Source organism: Enoplosus armatus, chromosome 20, assembly GCF_043641665.1.
Source record: "Enoplosus armatus isolate fEnoArm2 chromosome 20, fEnoArm2.hap1, whole genome shotgun sequence".
Taxonomy (NCBI): domain Eukaryota; kingdom Metazoa; phylum Chordata; class Actinopteri; order Centrarchiformes; family Enoplosidae; genus Enoplosus; species Enoplosus armatus.
In genome coordinates this window covers 19,399,020-19,422,200 of record NC_092199.1, presented here as the reverse complement: position 1 = coordinate 19,422,200, position 23,181 = coordinate 19,399,020, and the positions used below count along the sequence as shown (strand labels likewise).

At 45.4% G+C, this 23,181-nt stretch overlaps 1 protein-coding gene across 1 annotated transcript in view; it reads right to left on the bottom strand.

The window, feature by feature from the left end:
- ca10a (carbonic anhydrase Xa) overlaps positions 1 to 23,181 on the bottom strand; it is a 203,410-nt gene that overhangs the window by 162,627 nt on the left and 17,602 nt on the right. The window contains exon 2 of the mRNA XM_070927353.1: positions 16,597 to 16,671. Coding sequence (XP_070783454.1) covers positions 16,597 to 16,671 — 75 coding nt within the window. The remainder of the gene's footprint in view (positions 1 to 16,596; positions 16,672 to 23,181) is intronic.

Below are 23,181 nucleotides of genomic sequence, written 5' to 3'. Positions count from 1 at the left end.
ACATGCTAATTTGTAGAGAAAATGGGTCTGGGATCAGTCACGCAGGGTTTTTTTTTTTTTTTCAAAAGGGAAGAGCATCCATTATGTCATTAATCTGACTTCTTTTATGATCATGATTTATGCACGACACAATCATTCAGCACAGGGTAGTAAAAGTGGAATGCACCGAAAGAAGAAAAAGCAGGATGGAAACGGGGTGAGAAATGATTTGTCACATCAAACAGCATGAGAAGTTTTTTTTGGGTTTTTTTTTTAAATGCGTGCCCACAGGTCCACCAGATCACCGCTGAAACTCCCACTGGTCCAGATGTTCAGGCCAACCCTGCTGCTGTGACCGACCTTTAGCAGCCGAGCTAAACTCAAACTGATGCAGCAGGAAGGCTCATTATGGCATTATGGTGTGTGGCACCAACCATATGACTAACATCATTTAATTGATTGCGATTTACTCTTCGTTACCTGCTGGTGGCAGGTTTTACAGGTCAAATCACTTCTAGAAGTCTAGGTAAAAACCAGTTCTATGACCATAACTTATCTATTATACTATATTTATCTGCAATTGACAATTGCAATTCTTCCGATACGACTTCTCGCTGTGTCACTCGCAATATCCGGAGCTTATGTGTCCCACGAGACGAACGACAGTCGCTATTCGAGCGGCTACAAGGCAAAATGCAAACATGGATTTTTATTGGCAAATCTGTCTTTTCAGTCTCTTTCACGCATGCAGTTCAGTTCATTTGGTCCAAGGACCACGGGGGGGGGGAAGAAATGAGACGTCTGGTTTGTGTTCACACCGACTTTCTTATGAACAAACCCCCCCCCCCAGAGCTGTTAGCATGAAGCCACATGGACTGGCAGGTAGGCTAACTCACTGATTGGGAGTCAGTTTTTGTGATGTCATGCAGCAGCAGCGTCAGCGCTACATGGACCCACGGGGGGGGGGGGAAAATCAAAGTCCGGTGACTGACAGCAGGACACGCTGCACTTTAACTGCACCTCACTGGATTGTGTATGTTTATGCTCTCTGGTGTCACACAGAGCTCACAAAGAAATAACCCAGTACGGGCATTATTAGCGGAGACCTCATTTTATTAATAAAGGATATTAGAACACAAACACACCTCCATTTTAGCTCCTTTGCATTTTCTGATTTATAAAAAGGGAACGATCCCCCGCTTTCATGTGCATGCATGTCGTCATGGTTACCAAATGACTTGCAGAAAATATGCATCACGAATACAGTTGGCTTTTACAGTCCCCTCAACAGTTTGAGACCGGCGGATGGATTCAGATGGAGAAGTTTCGCTTTATTTTCGCGTCGCAAATTAAGCGCACCGGAGCCCGCTTGGAAGTGGACCAGGACCCTCCTTCTCCGGCGGTCTCTCGGCCTGGCTGTTTAGTCGCCGCCCCCGGATTTGATTGACAGCTTTCGCACCGGTGTAAATGAACCGCGCTTAACTTGACGGGCAAGCGCGCCTGAGCTCGGGCGAACCGAATCAAACAAGGCTGGGTGTGGAAGCACCCCGTTAAATCCAGATGAAACAACAGTTCATATATAATATAATATAATATAACGTCTACTTTAAACCCGGTTGAAAGAATCACCTCTAGAGCAGAAAACGAATCTGAAGGGGTCACTAGATGATTCAAAAGAGAAACACACATCTGCTACACCAAATTAGATTGAATTTTTCCTGTAATCTTTGCCTTGTGAAGAAGAGGGGCCTTAAGCAGACGTCTCATGGTTTTAAGGGGTCTATGTACACAGACGACCCCCATTGCCCCCCCCCCACCCCCACCATCCACATAGAATTAATCCTTTAATTTCACTGCCATACATACGTTTTAATCTTCAGTCCAGACATACACTAATAAAATAAACCTTAAATTTATTTGTACACAGAAATTAATTAAATCAAAGGGGGGGGGGGGGGGGGTGTCGGTACCCCCAGGTCAGTACCCACTGCTCTAGAGTGTGCCTTTTGACTTGCAAATGATGACATTTCTGTCTACTGGGTTTGGTTGACAGTGAATTCAGTGCAGCACTCCTGCAGCATGCACAGCAGCTCTAGGAGTCTGTGTTGTGCGTTTGACCAACATTGATTCGTCTGAGTTTGAAGCCATCAGCGTCTGGCGGTCCACTCTGCATAATGTCTTCAGACACCCTCCCTCTCTCTCTCTCTCTCTCTCTCCCCCTTTTCCCGCCAGCCGCCTCACACTTACTATGCAAGCTGCTATTCTGCCTCCATAAGCAAAAAGAACGGAGAGAATGCAGAGAGGCCCGAGGATGCGGCTTAATCTTCACATCTCTCCGAGCGCGACAGGCAGCCACAACACAAGACCCGTGATATAATGCTCGGCTTTTGCATTCTGCTGACATTCCTCTGCAGATCCTCGAAGACAAAAACAAAAAAAAAAACGTGTTTTATCAACAGTGAGTCACTCCGCTGTGATTGTTTTATTCACCTGCCTCTCGGCTGCGGGGTTTGGCCTATTGTTGAAAAATCTCCAACCAAAGCCAGGAAAACAATATCAATCTAAAAAAAAAAAAAACGTGACATGTACTTTATTGTTTTGTGGAGGGGGGGGGGGTTTCTTCCCCTTCCCCTTCTCCCCACATTACCAAGCAAGTGATACGAAGCAGCGGAGGCGAATCATAAAAGCACCTCGCGGCATCTGTAAGCAATCCGATCTCTACTCGTTTCCCTCTGGGGGGGGGGGGGGGGGGGGGGTGGCGTACGTGAGGAGTTTAGCGCGCCGCAATTCGCAAAGGCGATGTGAATAAAAAAAAACAGGGAAGGCTGTGCGAGTGCGAGCATCGGCAACTCGCTGTACTGTAGGTACACACACACACACACACACACACACACACACACACACACACACACACAGTATGCTAATTCTCGTAAATGCCACCCCGAGAAGCTAAGCACACAACTCATCCGCTGACAGAGCAGCGTATAACAACGTGTAATAATAAACAGGGCGGGCAGGTGAGGGGAGCCCGATTGGAATCGTGTGCTTTCCTTCGTCATCTTCTTCTTCTGTCCCGCACCGGGCTCGGACCGTGACAGATTATTTGACCTGTATCGCTATTTGTAACCCCCCTCGGCGCGCACTATCAGTGTCGGTGAAAGGAAATGCTATTTGGCGAAGACGTCCACGGGGGCGAGATAGAACGCAGGCCATCGGCAGGATCCTCTCTCCGGTAGGATATTTGTCTTGGGGAGACACACACAGCTTCGACTCGCATTCTACTGAATGCTGAATCACAGCTAGCCCGCAGGGAGGCTAACAGGGGCTAACATTTATTTATTTTCCCCCCATTTGGAAAGAGAATGTGATGGGCAGCTCAAATTCACACTTATGATGAACAACAAGCGCGGGCTATACATATTAATCAGCGTTGTAGCCACATATGAGTAATTATCCAAATAAATCTGAATGCATTTGTGTCTGCCGTCTGAATTAGATTACGTAATGTGCTCAGTGTGCCTCGTCTGTAGGTGAGAAAGTGTGTGTGTGTGTGTGTGTGTCTGTCGCAGTGAGTGTTGTCAGGGCTCCACAGCCACTTACTTGATCACCTTCCATCATTTTTGCTTTTCAAGCTGGTCACGGCGGCCATTTCCTTTTTCTCGCCAACAAAGACGCTAAAACACTGCACAGTTTGGTCTGAAATACTATGAGACAGGATTTTACAGCTCTAAATCATCGGGAATAATCCATCAGGAGTGTGCACTTTGATCGGCCATGGCGTTGCGTTGCATTGCGGTCTCCTGTTGCTTCAACACGCTGGTCTCATTGAAATGAATGAGGGGGCGCGAATGGTCCCTCTGAACACAGCCTGCGCAGACACTGCATGGGTAAAAAGGGGGGACTCGGCCCGACCAGGGCATTCATTAGGCAGCAGTGGTCTGACGAAAAGATGCTACTGGTTGGCATTGTGGGAAATGTAGGACCCAGTGTTTTTGGAGCTTGACCCATATCATTCAGCCTCTGCTGCATCGTTTTCTGTCCTACAAACGTATGGAAACGCAACACTAAATTGTCCAAATAACCACTTTAACAATGAAACCATTTTTAAAACGCAACACGTGGAAATGTTTACGAGACTATCTTCGCACGGAACTGGCGGTGAGGGATACGCATTCGCATGCATAGATTTATTAACTAAACCGGTTCACGGATTAACCGACGAAGTTGATCTTCAGAAAAACGTCTTGAAATGACATGAAGACGCCACCTCGAGCTGTTGGAATTTGTGATGATTTTTTTTTAAATGATTTTTTTTTTTTTTTACCACTGTCAGACGTTTTAGAGAGTAAGCTATTATTTCGAGAAAATAACTGACAGATGATTCACTAACAGAGGAGGGAGGAAAGGTGCTCTGCAATTTACCACCGAATGTGAACATGCGGGTCTTTTTTAATGGGTCGCATTTCCCACTTTGGATGAGATTTACTTTGTATAGGAAATAGTTACATCAATAGAAGAGTTCCACGTTCAGTTGAGTTGTGATTCTCATGACAGTACGGTGGCCCCCCGAGAACGCAAATAGACCCTAACCCTAACCCATTAAAACCAAACAAGCAGAAAAAAAGAAACGCTGCGCGTCGAGTTGCTGTGGTCAGCCATTCAAACACACCCGCGCGATCAAACGCCGTCAGCGAGCCGCGAACAGCTTGCCCGTTAATTAGCCGGGTGCAGGGAGCTGACGTTCAGCCCATATCTGAAAGCCACGGCGACGGATCGTCCGGAGAAGCAGAAAATAAAGAAATAAAACATCAAGGAACTGACAGAGAAAGAGCAGAGAGAGAGAGAGAGATCGGACAAAAGGCAGATTCGATTTAAATGAGGAACGGAGAGCGAAGGCGCGGAGCAGCCCGGGCAGCCAGTTTTTCGGCTGAGCATATCTTAAGTGATCGGCGCAGATCAAAAAAAGAAGGCGGAGTGCGGAGGGGAAGTGTAAGTCGGAGGCTGGGTGATTGACAGCCAGCCACAGATTCACGTTGACCTGTGGAATTGAAGGATTGAAGAAAAAAAAAAAAAACGGGGGGGAGGTGAGGGAGGCGTCTGCACCCATCATCACGGGGTTACTGTCAACCATAAGGAATACTTTTCACTTCACAGTTTTCGTCTTCTTTTTTTTTTTTTTTTCCCCCCCACCCCTCCCATGCAACCTTCAACTCTATTCATCCCTCAACTCAATTCAGCCCTCCACCCGTCTGACTCTGCTTTCATCTCCTCGCTTGGTCTGACTCGGACTCGCGAACCTCCTCTTCAACCCATCTACCATCTCCCCTCTCCCTCTTTCATCTTCCCTCTCCTCCTCCTCCTCCTCCCCCCCTCTTCTCCTTCCCTGCTGTCATTTCCGCTTACGTCCTTACCTCTGTTCTTCCCTTCACTTGCTCCCTTTGCTTACATTTCCTCTCCTATTGTGCTCTTCATCTCCTCATTTTATCTGTTTTTTCCCCTCCTCTTCCCTCCTCTCATGCCCTCATTTCATCCGTTTTTATTTTCATCCCCTACTTCATCTCTTCTTCCTCCTCTCCTCTTCTCATCTGCCCCCCTCCCCCTCCCTGCTGTCAGTCAGTGGAGGGTAAATAAAGGGGAGGTTATGAGGGCCATCCTGTCTGAACCCCATCCATCACACTCCCACTTAATACCCACAGCTGTCACTATGTGTACACGTGTGTGCCTTTGTGCATGTATATATGTGTGTGTGTGTGTGTGTGTGTGTGTGTGTGTAGGATTTTCCCCAATATCATGTTAGAAATTGACAGACGGTTACCAAAAATGTAAACACTGCCCTAACAGCAGCCCCACATGTTCTCTCTGTTCAAATTGTTGGGTATTTTTTTTCCCCCACAGTGTGTGTGTGTGTGTGTGTGTGTGTGTGTGTGTGTGTGTGTGTGTGTGTGTGTGAACAGATGACGGAGTGTGTTGCGTGCAGGCCTGCTGAGCAGCTCCAGCGTTCCTCCGGTCCTCTCTGACAGTGAGCAGTAGCACCACAAAGGGGTTTTTTTTTTTGGTTTTGCAGAAACACGCTTCCCGGTTGAAAGTGAACTCCATCATACGCGCACACGCAGTGAGACAGAAAGCAACAGCGCGAGGAGACACCCGGGACACCAGTTCTAGGGGAGGGGGATCCTGTTTGAGACAAGAGAAGTGTCCATCATGCACTGGAAGGACTGGAACATGCAGGGGGGGGGGGGGGGGGGGGGTGCTATTTCCGCTATTTGAAGCCTGTGGCCGTCTCATGTCGTGTCCACTTTACTTGCTTCATGCTGGTGGTCTCTGACTGCAGGACAGAAAAAGCTGGCCACGGGGGAAGTGAGCAAAGCACAGCGTCAGCGTTTCACTCCGACCGTTTTCTTTCAAACACATTTGGTTTCCACGCAGCTACGACGGGGGTTTTGTGCACACACAACAGTGAAAACATCCGGGGCCCGTGGCGCCGCCTATGATGCGAACACTGAAACAGGTTTCACTTGCTTTAATCACTCCTCCTGTGTTTATCCTGCCCCATTAAAAGATCCCTCCCTAAAGCACTTTCAGCGTAAGCGATGGGGGACGAAACCCACGGCCCTAGCTCGGAGCAAAAAGAAGATGTATTCCAAAGTTTATCTGAGGCTAATGAGGCTTCAGCTGTCCAAATTAGTCAAATCAAGCAGAGATCTTCAAAAAGTTACACTCTTTTTTTTTTTTTTTTAGCACAAAATGACCTCCTTTTTGTCACCGTCCCTCCACTGCAGCTCAACAGGGAAACACAAAGAGGGGATTTTATACTAAAGGGTTATGACTTTGGGAGATATCCGCTTGATTTGTCTAATATTTGCTTCAGGTTTAACTTTAAAATGCATTTCTTTTTTACGCAAAACAAGAACTGTGGATTTTCACTTCCATTGAAAGCGCATTAGGAAGGGATACTGTTAATGGCCAGTACGAACAGGGAGAATGACTGTGTTTCAATGTGCAGATAGGCTCCTGAGTTGAACATTTGTGAATCATCATGAGTAACGAAATGAATTTGGGTTTCTCTCTTCAGAGTTCTGATCCTATTGATCCAAGTATTGCTGACCAGGCGAAGGAGACACCGAAAACCTCAATTCAAGTCCATCGTGCCTGCGCATGCTCGCGCACCACCCTGGCTGCCGCGCCTTCACTATTTGCCTTATTACTTCCTGCATTGGCGCTGAACATTGGCATTGGGTGTAAATTCTATGCCGTAAAACTGTCCAACGCAGGCACGCTGGGCCGGGGGGCATAGCGGACCACCAGGCCCTGTGTTCAAACTGGATTTCTTTTCTATATGCGGGCACGGTTGCAACCTCCCAGAGCCTTCCACACACATATATTTACAAGCACCTCCCTCAGCACAGGCTTGGCAGAATTAATTACAAAAGAGCGCACATTTTGCAAAATATGCAATTAGAAAAAAAATGGCCGACAACAAATAAAAAGAGCTCTGGAGACAGTATGGCAGACATCGATCTGTCTGTGTTTCCCCTCCTTTTGTGTCATTTGTCATGTCACTTGTGTTTAGTTCAGGCCTGAGTTGCTGTTTGCTTCATTGGTCCTAGTTTTTAATTTAAATGATTCTCCTTTTTATGTGTCTTAATTCATTTTCTAAGATGAAAAAAGACATTGCTTTCCACACCTGGTTTCCATGAGCCTTACTGCTTGGTTCATAAGATTTGAAGAACTCAAACGACGAAAGATGGTCCTGCAATATGTGAGGTGAAGAAAACTTTGAAACGTTGTTGTTGTTGTTGTTGTCGTCTGGAGCACAACAACAGAACTGTACGGATTATTTGGGGGAAGATCATTTCAGTCCGGCTTTCAGGGGAGCTGTGCGAGTGTTTTAGTTGATATATAGAAAATGTCTGCACACAGGAAAAAAAAAAAAAGCTCCCGTACCCACAATATCCAGGAAGATGATTTTCACAAAGTGGGAAAATAGTTCTGCAGCATATCAGTGCAAAAGGTAATATTTCACCTTGATAGGTGGGAGAAATCTCTCCCGCAACTGTCATCTCCACTGGGGCCCAAATCTGTTTAGCTGGATGCTCAACGCCCATCAAACAGCCTCTGGTGTGTACTGTTGGCTGCCAGAAACCATCTCCTGCACTCTGTAGGCACTGATCCCACCACTGGGAGGCCTCTTTTCATCACCACTCCTACCCCTACTCCACAGCCTTATTTTCCACCTCCAGTGGCGGGGGCTGGCTTGGCTACACTCAAAGCAAGATGGCAACGTGCTGTTGGATATCCATTATCTTCCCATAAACCCTGCTGGTCGGCAAACGGTGCGCGGCCCTAATGAGGCTTCAGCCGTCCAAATTAGTCAAATCAGGCAGATATCTTCAAAAAGTTACACTCTTCTAGCACAAAATGACCTTTTTTTTGTCACCATCCCTCCACTGCAGCGCAACAGGGAAACACAAAGAGGAGATTTTATATTAAAGGATTATGACTTTGGGAGATATCCACGTGATTTGTCTAATATTTGCTTGAGGGTTAACATTAAAATGCAATTTTTTACGCAAAACAAGGGCAGTGGATTTTGTCCCCCCTTCACTTCCATTGAAAGTGCATTAGGAAGGGATACTGTTAATGGCCGGTGCGAACGGGGGCATGATTACAGCACGCTCTTCTCATCCCACCTGCCCCCGCGCCGCAGTAGCTTCAAAGCCTTATTTTCACCTCCAGTGCAGGGGCTGGCTCGGGCACTCTCAGCAAGATGTCAATGTGCTATTGGATATCCATTTTCTTCCCATAAACCTCGCTGGCAACAAATGGCGCGCGGCCCTGTCGGTGGTGTCTGTGCCTTTAATTGGTTTTCGATCAACGATTTTCACCTGAAGAAGAGCTCGCTACCTGGCAGACACATACAAAGTACCTGCCAATTAGCCTCCTCCATTGATTCAGAGAGGGGCTTAGCTGGTGCGTTCACTAAAAAAAAGAAAGAAAAAAAAGAAACATTTAAGGGGATTTTTCACAACACTGCTTTTTGGACTTTTTAACGACTGATTCGCAACGACCAAATTCTATAATAGGTGCTTGGTTCTTGTCTCAGTGAGGATGTAAAAAAAAAAAAAAAAAAAAAGAAGACAGAAAATTGTTAATCAGCTCACAAGCCTGCTAGACAAATAGCAGGCGCTTGTTTGATTGCTGGAAACAAAAGTGTCTAACAAGAGTGTGTGGAGTGGAAAACACAGGATTAAAATCAAATTCTGGTGATGAGAAGCTGTGACAAAAGGCTCCGACAGGGGTGGGGGTGGGGGGTGGGGATGTAGAGATGTGTGATAAGGTCTGGTGATTAGATCGGATGCTGGCACATTCGAGATCAAGAGCCGTCCTCCATGCCATGTTACCAGCGGAAAAAACTATAATCCCAACTGGAGCACTGCAGCACATTTCTCGACACTTGTGCCGACAGATTTCCTCCCATTTAAACCAGGCTCCAAGTCCAAGACTCACCTCTCGGGCTATCCAGCCATGCAAGATACCCATCAACAGTTAGGTGTCTTTCCGGAAAGAGTGCCGTCAATCCACACGCCTCATTCCCTGTACAAACTACTGATCACGTGTCCGTTGGATAACCCTGAGTATCCTAATCCCCTTTAACGTTTTTCCGCGGTCAAGTTGGCTATAATAAATAGCCAATGTCAGAACAAATTTCTTTTGTTTGTTTAGGCACCAAAGCTACTTGGTTAGGTTGAGGAAAAGATAACGATTCGAGTTAAAATAAGTACGTTGGTTGCGTAAATTAGGTTTACGCCCGAACCCTGGTCTCCTGTGTCAAAGTCCTGTGTTTGTTTTCCCTCAAAAATAAAAGCCAAAAAGGGCAAAAAAAAAAAAAAAAAAAAGGGGGAAAAAACTTCACACCGACAGCTCAGTTCCGCTGTCAGAAATCCGCAGAGGAAAAACAAGAAGAAGAAAATGTAGCTGTGTCAGCGGGCATATTAAAAAGGACATGAAACAATATTAACAAACACATATTAATGAGCGACGGCGTGCCATATCAAAGCTGTGCTGTGACAGAAACAAGGGGGGAATGGTTTCGACATGATGTTCGGCGCCTGAAAACGTCTTGCTAAATCAAACTTCTGGGGAGGCAGTCACGGGGGAAGAAGTCACTGTAACCTACAGGCATCTGTCGGCAGGTGAGAAGTTTCCTAGCAACTACTCAACTGAAAAGCACACCTCTTATAAAAATACAACAAATACATGAAAAAAAAAAAAGAATGTGAACAGATTATTTCGTAACCTATTCAATCTCCAAATTCATTCACATTAAAGCGTCACAGCTCTTAAGTCAAACAGTGTCAAACAGGCGTCCTGGTGGACAGAGTGGCGAAGGGACTCATATCATGTGGTGGCAGCGACATTATTTTGTTTGACACCTCCCACTCACTCCCCATGTTTCCCGTCTGTCTGCTGTCAATAAAGGCTAAAATGCAAAGAAAAGAAAAAAAAACGTTTTCACTCATGTGACAGGCCTCACGGAGGCAGATACAGTATCGCAGCATAAAACCAAAACGGCAAACCGTGCATCCCTGGATACAGCTACAGAGTAAACAACAACAACAACAACAACATTGGCTTATGTCGTCATTTGGGCGAAGAGGCCCTTTAACTGAACTGCATGCACTTGTAAATTCTCATGAAAAAGCTTTCACTTGGTAGAAATTAGTCCAATTATTGGATGTGTAACAATAGACTAATAGAATTACACACACACACACACACACACACACACACACACAGCACAAGTGGGGAGTTAAAACATTTTAATCCGAAATGAACAACAACAAATTCTTTTTAATATGGATCCCTGGGACAAATCTTATCAAATGGAGGGCTGTGGCTATAATGGCTACAGTGTGTGTGTGTGTGTGTGTGTGTGTGTGTACGTACGTGCGTGTGTGTGTGTTGGAAAGCCAGAGCGATTTCACTGTTACGCCATTAGCTCCATAAAAGCATCCCTGCGTCAGTCTCTCAGAGCACTCTCGTAGCTCTCTGCCCGGCAGTTGCCCGCTCCGTGGCTCCCCCCCCCCCCCCCCGCAGTGACGCCCCGTTACATCTCCCCTAGCAGCAGCAGGATTATGACCACACACGGAGGGGCAAGTGTAGCCAAACCCTAAGTTCTGTTGGCACACGGCGGCCGTGAGGGAAGAGGGAGTTGGCAGCGAGAGGAAGATAGCAGGGCTGTATGTACTATACCACTGATGGCAGCAGGTCACGTCAACCCAGGGGGGAACAATCTTAACTCAAGGTCTACTTACTAATTTGCTCCGCAGATGGAGTTGTTGTCGCTAAGCTAAAGCATTTTGACAGTATGCAACTTGTTTGCAAGTGTTGTATAATATAAAGTATTTCTGATTCTGATGTGCCTTAGCTAACTACAGTAGCTTGAGAAGGGACACCGAGATAGATGGGCAATATTGAGTTTGTCAATATACCTTTTCCTCTCAGGTAGACATAGTGCGTTAAAATAATGCTAAAATCGAATGTTTTTAGCTAGCCACAGACATTTTCTTAGCGTTTCGACAGCGTTTGTTTCACCCTCCGGTGGGTTTTCATGGTATGACGCGTTGCGCTCTGCCTCTATAGGAAGAATAATGGTTCCAAGACAACTAAATAAACTCCTTGTGCTAATGAGGAGTATGCTGTGGTACGGTCAAAAGCTCCGGAACAAGCGAGTAAGTAAGTACCTTGAGTCAAAATTGTTTTCGGCAACTGCCGTTTCCAAGATCAAGAAGCAATAGCCATTCAATGCATTTACATTCTGTAATTACCTCTCTATGACGTGGTCTTCATAGCTGGTGGCGGAGTCTGCCATTCCCGTGTCGGAAATCAGCAATCCGGCCTTTTTGTTTATAATTTTATCAAATTGATATCCGCCTCACAGTTTACCGTCCACTCTCCTACAGCCCTATCAGAGCTGTGCGAAGCTACTGCGAATGCTAATCCAACATTTCCTACTGCTGCTGCTAGTTCAAACACGGGATGGTTTTAACTGCGAGGCAGTCACAGAAAACACGATGCATTCGTCTCTGAGATTATTGCTGACGACAACCACTCATCAAAAAAAAAAAAATGTGCCTTCAAAAACAAAGACAACCGTCATTTTGGGACATTTTTGAAGAGACTTGGACTCAAGGCATCAGTCCTGAGAGACTCTGAATCCAGATTTAACTGTCATTTTATAATTCCCATCAAAACAAAAAGGTATAAAACCACATCAGCAGCCCTCCCTGGTACGCTCTCATCTAAATACAGTCAGACCCACTCCTCCCAAACATTCATAAATGTGACAACATCACTTCTTTAAGAGAAGCGCATGCACACAGCCTGAGGCACTCGGAGCCCCCTCCGTCTGTAAATCAATCTCGCCCCTGCCCAGCCCCATCACATGAGGCCCCCGCTACACACATTCAGACAACAACGACCACAGAGGAGCAATCGCAAAGTGGCTAAATACCCTTAATAACATAGCAACGAGAGTTTTCCTTATTGATAGCAATAAAAAACACCCAGGTCAGCCACCATGATTACCTTTGTCCTTGTAACAGATATAAGAGATACGAGAGATGTAGTTTGGAAATTCCAGTTCAGACTCTTACGTCTCTTCCTCGCGACTTCTGTGCAGCCCATTAAGCTCTCACTCCACGGTTCAACCAGCTACAAAAGTTGGCCTCATAACATGTTTAGTAATAAAAAAATTGTAAAAAAATTTTTTTTCATTCACTTAATAGCTCAGTTTTGAGCTATGCAGCCTGCATCAAAGTAAAGCATAGTTTGTATGGATGGATTGATTGTGGCAGGAAGACTCTTGAACCTCAGCTTGAATATGAATATTTGTGTGGACATTGTATGCAGTGTTGAACCACAGCAGCTGCCATAATGCACGCCAGACATGTGCAGTCTCAAAGTACCATTACGAATAAGATGCACTTGTTTTTAAAACACTGCAATTTTCAGTTTTGCGCATACAGACAGCGCCGCAGTGTCATTATCATCTCGAGAATGAACATGCTCAAAAACTACTCGGTGTTGGTGAAATTGTCCCATTAAATAACTCTCCAGCATTAGAGTGGCAGCTAATTAGCTGGCTCGAACGCCGGGTCTCTGCCTTTTCTACTTTTGGTCTTTTTGACATTATAATACGCTGAATAGACTTTTACAACACAGCGCGCGCTCAAGTCGTAAGTTTGGGGGAAAATTAGATCATGTCTTTGTGTATCCGCGCAGCAGTGGGAATGAAAGTTCAGTTGAATTACAAGAGCAAAACACCACACAGAAACTAATGAGCGCGTTAGTTAAATAAATCACACACACGCGCGTGCCTGGAAACGACACCGGAGTGAACATTGCTGGGATGAGTGGTTCAGCCAGACATGTTTGCGCTGTAGGAAGAAGCACAACAGCGAGAGACAGTGTACATTTTAACCCTTACCGTCAAAGTTAACATTAAGACACGGCTGAGGAAGAGGAGGCGAGAGCCGAAGGGAAAATGGCGCACAGGACTTAAGAGCTACAGCTGACCTTTACCAAATTTAAAGCTAATTGAGAGAGAGTTGAGAAAGGATGAGCAATATTCCAACAATACTCCAAGCTTTGCTTACCTTGGGGAGCAAAATGTTCTAAGATGCCGGACTGCCACCACACACACACACACACACACACACAGGTTTTGACCTCCACTGCGAGACGTTTCCAGGGAAGAGAAATGGGCCATTAACAGGTGAGAGGTAGAGCGCCGTGGAGCCTCACAGCGATATTATTGCTTTTCCCAGTGAGGGAGAAGAATCGTTTCCATTTCCATTTCTCCAGTGTTATTTTGGCTGCCATTCAAAGTCGCAACTGTTTTTTGTTTTTTTTCCCCCAAAGAACCCCAGATGATAAAATATTAAAAAAAAACTAGACCCGACAGCCGTCTCCCGAGTTATTACACTGATCATTTCTAATAAGCAATACGTGAAATGGGAAGAGTTATACAATGCTCGCTGTAATGGATTACTGCTCTGTGCGATTATGATTTTTGAATGATGTGCCCCTATGTGCATATACCATGTGATTTAAATTCCACTGCTCTACTGTCAGTGAAGTCTGATCACCACTCACTGTCCAAGCACTGTCCAAGTTTCTCTCCGCATCATTAAAGTGGGACTTCATTTGCAGTGACAAAACCTTCCTCTCTCTTAAGACGGCCCCAGCTATGAAACCCTAGCCGCCCGCAGAACAAGGTAAACTAGGGCTGGGAATTCTCTGCACGGCCCCCCCCGCACAGGAGGATCGTGAACAGTGTTTAACTGCTCCAGCTGTTGTCAGCGGTGGTTAGCAAAAGCAAGCGCGCCGTGGAGGACTGCTGGAGGAGGTAGCCGAGATATAAGCGGTTGGTGCCAGAGGGAAGGACAAACAGGCACCGATACGTATGCCTGGGCATGCTGGGAAAGCCTTCGTGTTTGCCTTGCGAAACAGACATACATATATATATACATACATATACATATATATATACATATATATATACACATATATATATATCTCTACCGGCTGAATTCGCTCTTCTGGTGTGCGTCTTGGTGGGGGATTATGAAAACGAGTGCTCCGTTAAGAAGGTATTAAGACCTAAGATTGGCGTGTTGAAAGGTAATTGAAAGGTCTCGCCTGATTTCTCACCCCCACGTTGTTGCTGCAGCCCTTTGCCCAAATTTGGATTGTGGGGGGGGGGGGGGGTTCAATGTACTGTAACTTGTATGTTCACACAAACATGTCAACATGTCCAAAGAGAACAGAAGTGCTGCCTTTCGCTGATGCTTTAGCCGAAATATATGTGCCATTAACAAATACACAACGACAGAGAACTCCAGAATGTTTTAAATGTTTTATCTGAGTGTGAACCGTTTTGCCTCTTGTTTGGATTTTGAGTGATTTCAAAAGACACTCATGCATGTTTTTGATGATCTACAGCGGGGGTGCACACACTTTTTCAGCATGCGAGCTACTTATAAAATGACCAAGTCAAAATGATCGACCTACTATAAAAATGCAAAACATATATTTATTGATAAATATATTGGGTATTCTTTATATGTACAATAGATGTTGGTGTACCTCGCATAACTGCATGAACCCATAGTGCACAATATAACTCTGTACATTTTACAATGACTTGGGCTGAATGGAATCAGCCAGGGATGCATAGTCCGGACAGTAGCACACCTCCAAATGATCATCAGTCAAGGTGGAACGGTATTTGGACTTAATAATCTTCATGTGGTAAAAGGCTGACTCGCATAAATAAGTGGAGCCGAATAATGCAGTCAAGGAGGTAGCACATTTCCTCATGTTGGGGTACTTTTCCTCTGTGAGTAAGTTCCAGAACTGTCCATGAGCCCTGGACTGAAGCTGAATGTCAGCTTGTAGTGTCTTAAGTTCAGAAGAAATAAATCGGAGGCTAACTAGGCAACTCGGTAGCTTGCTATGTATTGGGCACCCCTGATCTACAGTGACGAAAGAAGCAAGCATCCTGTCCTACGAGAATGCTGCTATTGGCCGATTCTGCGAAGCCCCTGATTACGTCCAGTGAGCCCAATGCCATTGCTGTATGAAACATCTGCACGTGACAACCACGGTACGGTTAAGATCAGCCAACTAAAGACAATGCTCTGGTCTAAGGTTGGGGAAAGATGGTGATCACGGTCATTAATTGTAAGGCTGTAATGGGACGCAAACTCAGACGCTCTACATTTATTTCCACTGAACATTGCCACTGGATGCAAACAAAACAAAAATGCAAGGAAGTGCGTCTCACTCACACACACACATTTGTTTTTATGAGCATTTTCAATTTGCACACACAAAAACCTGAACGGACACGCCGGAAATTCTCGGCAAAATAGGAAGTCTTATGACATGATAAAATGCAAAATGCGAGTGCAATGGAAACAGCCAGAGTGAATGAATAATCACATACAGTAGTGTTACATGACCCAGGGAATTCAGAGACGCACAGCTGAACTTCCCCTGTCTTCTCTGTAGTGAAACTGGCACTCCAGCTTCAAAACCTAGTGGAAACTTACACAGACTTGCACAAGAAATTCCCTTCCTCGCCTTTAACCTTAAAAGTACAGTCGACCTTGATGCTTCCTCTGTTTGCGTTTCCCTAATTGTTCTAACCGCGCGGCAGACGTTTGGTCCTCGCAAAGCAGCGACAATACCTCACATAGAGACACGCATAGAGCCACCTGCAGCTTTATCAAAAGCCCCTCAGCTCAGCAGAAAAACACAATCTCTGGGAAATAATTGGCCTGACAAGCAGATATACGACACGATGGAAAAGGTGGACGGATACCGCTGAGCTGCAGCCAATCAGTCTGTGCGAAAGCGTCATCCGCGTGAAGGCCGGAGAGGCGTTTCCGGAATGAGAAAATAAAAGAAAACTACTGCAGCACGACTGTTGTCTTAAATGTGCAACATGACTCCAGGATCAAGGTGTGGTTGAAGTGTATGCAGGAAAATCGGCAGTCTGTGGGAAACTTCCATGCATCAAAAGTGCTAGAGTACCGTTTCGAGGCTTACCTGGAACAAAGCTCCCCTGCACCACCTCCTTGTACGCCCACCATCCTTCGTGAATTTTCGGCGGATTCGGCTGTGCTGTGAGGTGGAGAGAAGAAACACAAGGAGCAGGGGCATCAATCACTGGGATCTGAGATTCGGACAAGAAAGAAGAAAAACGCCGTCCCGCCGTGTTCACACCCTTTTTTTAAAAAAAAACCACCCTCATCATTTCCAGACGCCCTGCTAACCTTCTCAGCAAGGAGGCCTCGGCAAATAGACTCCTTGGAGACGGCCTCTGAGCAAACAGGCCTCCAATTCAACCTTTCGTTTCGGTCCAACAGCGCACCCACACACACACACACACACACATATAAGCAAACTCCCCTGTGATGCGATGACTCCCTAGGCGTTGGTATGGAAATGCATTCTGTCATGTTGTTTGAGCTGTGGAAGAAAGCCCCAGATTAGAGCAGGGTGGCACGGTGTAATTGAGGTGACTAAGCAAAGGTCTCGGAATAGAGAAAGAGTTGTGACCAAGAATTACCCGCCGAGCCTTCGGGATATTGCTTTTTACACCTCAACTTTTTTTTTTTCTTTTTTCTTTCCTGTTCATTCACCGAGAAAGCGCAAAGCGGCGCTTAATCGACGGTCTAGAGGTTGCCCTGCTCGCTTGTCTTTAATGGAAGTTGAGGTGGCCGAACAAACCCTCCTCCCCCTCTCCTATCCCCTCCAAAACAGCCCTGCTGCAGTAACGCTGGAGAGCAGGTTCAATTTCAGAGGGGTGGGCTGGCTGGACATGGCCCAGAAAAGGCTATTTTCTCTGAGGGCAATATCCGCTGCCACGAGCTGAAGTGGTGGTGGGGGGGGGGGGGGGGGGTGGCGGCAGTTGGCCTACCGAGACCAAAAAAAAAAACCTGTCTGTCGACTCATTTTTCAAAATGATGAATTGTTTCTCCCTTTTTTTGATGATAAATGAACTTGAAGTAAAGCCCACCTTGGATTGGAGTGCGCCTAAATCAGTGCATTGGCCAACCAAGCAGCAGCAGCAGTGAGTCAGTGAGTCTGACTATCCAAACCATGAGAGGGAGGCTGCCTGCCTTTTTCTTTCTGCCCAGGCAAAGTGTTTCGACTTTATTTAACACCTGCACTCAGGAAGGAGTATCTATCTTCTCCTGCAAAGCGCTAGAGTGGATTTTGAACTAACTAAATCCAACCCGGAGGAAAACACCGTGAAATGCTTGAGTCACGGCTCAGTCACACACGGCAAAAAAAAAAAAAAGATCCGGTAGATGGGGGAGGAGTTCGACTCTGGTGAGAATTTCGTGCAGTTGACCAATCGCAAACCACCTCGTATTGCTGACCCCAAAAAAGGGAACAAACAAAATCCAACTCTATATAAACCCTGCCAAAACCGTGTTCCTTGGAAAAAAATGGAATAAATGATTCATTACCTATTGCTGATTCAAAAAGGTAATTCAATTCCCTCACTAATTACTTCACAGAAAAAAGCAATTTGTTGCGTGACTCATCACATGACCTCCCACCACTCAGACCAGCTCCTTCAAAACGCCGTTACATCCACGGTGACACCCGACACACCGTCCGTGTTGAGAAAGCGTAGAATGGAAAATGAAACACTGAGGTTTAATGGAGCAGCCGGCCCGCGGTTTGGAGGTAATTGCATGGCTGTACGCAGCACTCCAGAGGAATCCGCGGGAGGAGGGGGGGGATTTCTTATTTTTATATTTTGTACATACCTTTAGTTCTAAATTATGCTATTTTTCTACTCTTGAATGGGAGCACCGGTACTGTACAATTTCCCCCCGGGGATCAATAAAGTATTTCTGATTCTGATTCTGAGCGTTCCTGACCAGACCAGCAGTCAGCAAAATTAGCTAAACGGCCTTCTTTGTCGTCTTTGGTGTCTTTCGGCAGCGGCAGCGCAGATTTGTGCTTCATGCGTCTCACAATGCGAGAGGAAAGTACACGACTGCAACATACGCGCGGTCGAAATGAGTCATATCCCAACCCCCCCCCCCCCCCCAGAGCATTACACGGTGTCGTAACTGTGCTGGAATGACTTCAAATGGTCATTTCTTACACTACGCGTTACCTGAAAAAAAAAAAAGATCTGTACACACACCTGTCTGATGTACATTAAGTATGTTACGTGTCCTTGAGCGAGACACTGAACCCTAAGTTCAGCACCTCGCACGGCGGCTCGGCCGCCATCGGTGCGTGAATGTGTGCGAGTGAATGGCTGAATGAGACTCAGCTGTAAAGCGCTTTGGGGGACCGCGAAGGTTGAAAAGCGCGATTCCACCGTGCGATTCGGTAGCCGTCGTCTCTACATCACCAAGCTTCAAACACTACCTTTTTTTTTTTTTTTCCTTCTGTAACACCGTGGCAGCCATACTAAACCCAGCATGACGACATATTTAGGCATATTTTACTATGCGACACAGTTACAGGTCACATTTCCATACGGCTGACCTTACCGCTGAATAGCCAACACGCTGTGACGACGGTGTACCGCTTCGTCGGCCGCGGAGCTCTTTCATGGCGTTTTATGAGATAGGAGCTCAGCGGCAGGAAAAAGAATGGAGCGGTCAGAGAGAACAATGGCGTACGGTGTGATTTCGGTGTTTGTGTGGGTTTGTGCATGTAGGGGTGGCAGTGTGTGTGTGTGTGTAAGTGAGAGCCCTTGGGATTCTAGCTACTGTAAGTAATAATATAAAGGAGATTTGGAGGCCCGTGGACATGATCCTCTTACAAGCTGCTGACAACAATACAGATACAGTGCTCTCTCTCTCTCTCTCTCTCTTACTCATACTCGGCACATGTGCACTGCAGCAGTCTATAATAAGACAGCTGCTTTCCCTGGCAAAAAAAAAAGAAGAAAAAAAGAAAAGGAATAAAACTCCTTTTTGGATTGATATGCCCACTCTCCCAGTTATTTCAGTCTAATTAGAGTGAGCGCGAAACAATTTTATCGCCATCAGTTTTTAGACAAATCGCTGCTGAGATAGTACAATGATAAATTGTGTGAGGTAAATAGAACCTTTCGTGATCCCTGTGGGAAAGCAGGGAAACGGAGCGGTGGCAGCAGCCGAAACGCCGGCGCTAATTACGACTAAATATGCAAAATTGAAATATGTGAAAACATATAAATTACCCGTTTATGCAAGATGTAGCGAATGGGAAAGAAAATGAATGCAATATACAGTATGACAAAAAAACAAACGGGATGTCTGTTTGAAGATGTGGGGCTTAAATCTGTGGAGTCTGCAGTGTGCCAATGTGTGATAAATAATTACATTTAATGAATAATAGAATTCTTTTTTTTTTTTTTTTTTAAACAAGCTATTAAGAAATGAATAATTATAGCATTTCAATGATGCCGGGGTTTTTTTTATTTTATTAAAAATACCAATTTATGTTTTTTGTAATATTTTTTGGTAAATTATTCTTAAGTGAATACATAAATTAATAAAAGTCAAGATCAGTAAAAAAAAAAAAAAAAAAAAAATTAAGGGAAATTTTGAAAATAGCTTGATAATTTGTATTTAAATTATCAATGGATACTTGAACGTTAATATGGAATCACAAAGCGACTTTTGAAAAGGCTTTTCTGTCACTTATTTATATGAATCTGCTGTGTATGTTCTATTTCACAACTTATTTGCTTTAATATTTACATGTTACCGTTATCTCTTTACTTTAAAAAGATGGATGGGCAGCGTGCAACCTAACAGTTAAACACAAGGCAGCACAGGAGCACCGAGTGGCTGTTCTGCAGTCATTGCGGTGGCACACTGCGGACGCCATATACTCATGTAAGCTTCTGTCATTGCTGGGTAGGAAGTGGTAGTAAGCTGGTAGCCAAAAGATGAGACATAATCACTTCCTGTGGCTCATCAGAAAAGAGAGAGAGAGAGAGAGAGAGAGAGAGAGAGAGAGAGAGAGAGAGAGAGAGAGAGAGAGAGAGAGAGAGAGAGAGAGAGAGAGAGAGAGAGAGAGAAAGAAGCAGCAGAAGAAGCGCTGCCCCCATTTCTCACTCATGTCTGGCTCTGGCCCCCTGAAAACACACTTCTTCCTGACATCAGCAGAAAGGAAATGCCTCCAATCTATAGGAGGGGAAAAATCCAGAAGGGACGTGGGATACGGGGAGGAGGGGTTGATGGCTCGCCATTTCATGGGGTCCCTGAGCTGTTTAGATATAGGCAGAGTGCAATAAAAAAAAAAGGTAGTGGGGTAGAAGACGAGCGGATGCTGCATACTTATAAGCAATCCCAAATGGAATCTGCATATTATTTTATTATTTTTTTACAGTTTTCACCGGTGATCCTTAATGACAATCTGCAGAATTTAGCGGAATGGTTTTTTTTTTTTTGTGCCCGCCTTGTGTTAACCTTCCGTTTTACAAGCAGCATCTCTCTTCGTTTACAGTAAAACGTGCCGCTAGGTGTTGTCGCCGCGGCCGCAGAGTGCGCGTGGGCCTGCTGATAAGGGATTCCAGTGTATTTTTAGATGCCTTTGTGGGCCCATCGATGTGACCTTTACCCTGGACACGGGAACCAATTAAAAACCTGGCTGAAACGGGCGACGTTGAAAACAACCGCGAGCCCCTTGAGGACGAGTCGCCACATGAAGAACGCGGGCCTGAGGGACGCAGGTCCTTGTGCAGGACGGACACGTCTCAAGTTAAAAAAAAAAAAACGAGCACAGGGAGCGACAGCTCTGAACACACCTCCGTGCTGCTGGGTTGTCGGGATCTCAGGGCTTCTCAGTTGTTTCTCCCGATTGACCAACTTTTTTTAGTCTGGAATTTATTTTTTTTTAGCCTTTCGATTTTGCGTCAACGGCTTCAACAAAAAAAAAAAAGAGCACTTGAAAGACGGACGCCGATCCTTATTGACGTCTGTCGGCAGCGTAACTGACACCAACAACAATGGCGTCTACGGACGCTGTCGGATTGTTTATTATCCGGATAACGTGTCCGGATGCAGATCGCATTTTAACACACAGGTGTAAGTGGGGTGTTTCTGTCAATGTCAGCTTTAGTCATAGAGGACTTTATTGTTGTGGATATGAGGACAGGACATACAAGTCTTTGTCCCGCACACGCGCTCTTGAAAGCCCACAGTTACGCATACGCATGGCCAAGAAATAAGTCTGTAGCGGCCGTGAAGGCACCAGGTCATTGGTCACGACCATCAGCCCCTATCAGTTCCACACAGGTGTGTTCATTCCACGCCCCCCCACCCCCCCCCCACCCCCACCCCCACCCCGTGCAGGCAGTGATCTAATCAATTGCTTAAATGCGAGGCTATTGGAATTTCCCAACAGAACAATGGCCAAGTAACAATGAGAGAGTCAATGAGAAAAATCAATCATCTCCGTTGTAAAACGCCGTTAAAACCTGGAGATACTGGCCTGCAGCCGCACCAGGTTTTGGATTGTTATCCGTCAGCTCGCTGTACACGTCTCCGCGCTCAGAGACGGGCCGGGCTCAGCATCGACAATCTGCTCCACTTTGTCAATTCTTTCCAAACTACATATTTCCAGGAAGGGCGGCCGGACCCAATGTAAATGTGTACTTTGTGTTTCCATCAGCCTGTCACGGTGCCATCCCTCGCAGAGACTTGTACGGCCGCCTCTGCTGCCAGCAGCTTTGTCAGCTCGCCCTAATGATGAGGCAGAAAAGGGGTGAAATTATCCAACAGCTTTAGTTACTAGTTGCAGCCGTTACCGAGTTTTTTTCTTCTTCTTCCTCCATTCCATGTTTTTTGCTTCCTACTTTCATTCCATCTGAATCTTTTATTTCCTTACTTTTTAATCTTTCCCTTTGTGCCATATTTCTTTATTTCGTTCCTTCTTGTTTCCTTTCCCACCTTCCTTCTTTTTGGCCGTCTCTCTTTATTTCTTGGATGCCGTAAATACATCAATAAAACCCCCCTTCCTTTCCTTAATTCATTCATTTTTCTTTCCCTATTTACATTACCCCCTTTGTGCTTCCTTCTATCCTTCCTATTACCTGACATGTCTTTGTCAGTTGACGTAAATACATCACAGATGTCACCTTTCTTTGCATCATTCCTTTACCAAATCCTTCCCTCCCTCCATTTTGTCCTTCATTTTAGCCATTTGTATTTATTTCCTTCCGTCCTTCCTTCTTCCATTATCATTTCCTTCTTTCTTACTATTTCTTTTGATTTCCTTTTTATTTACCTACATTTTTCCACTGTTACCTTCTTCCCTTTTGTTTTCTGTCTTTCCCTCCTTCCCGCTTCCTTTTTCCTCACTTATTCTGTCCACTATCCTTATCCTTTTGTGTTTCCTTCTCTCCGTCTTTGCTTTCCATTCCTTTTCCTTCTTCACCTCTTTCCTACTAACTATTTCCTGCCATCCGTTCTGCTTCCTTCCCTCTGTGCCTACTTAATACCTAATACTTTGTCCCGTCTTTAAACTATACTCTAATAACTAAGTACTTTTACTTTGGATTACATTTTACTCCCAATACTTTTGCTAAAGGCAGGACTTACACCTGTAACAGAGCATTTTTCATACTGCTACTTTGACCTCTTTCTCTGCTGACAATCAATC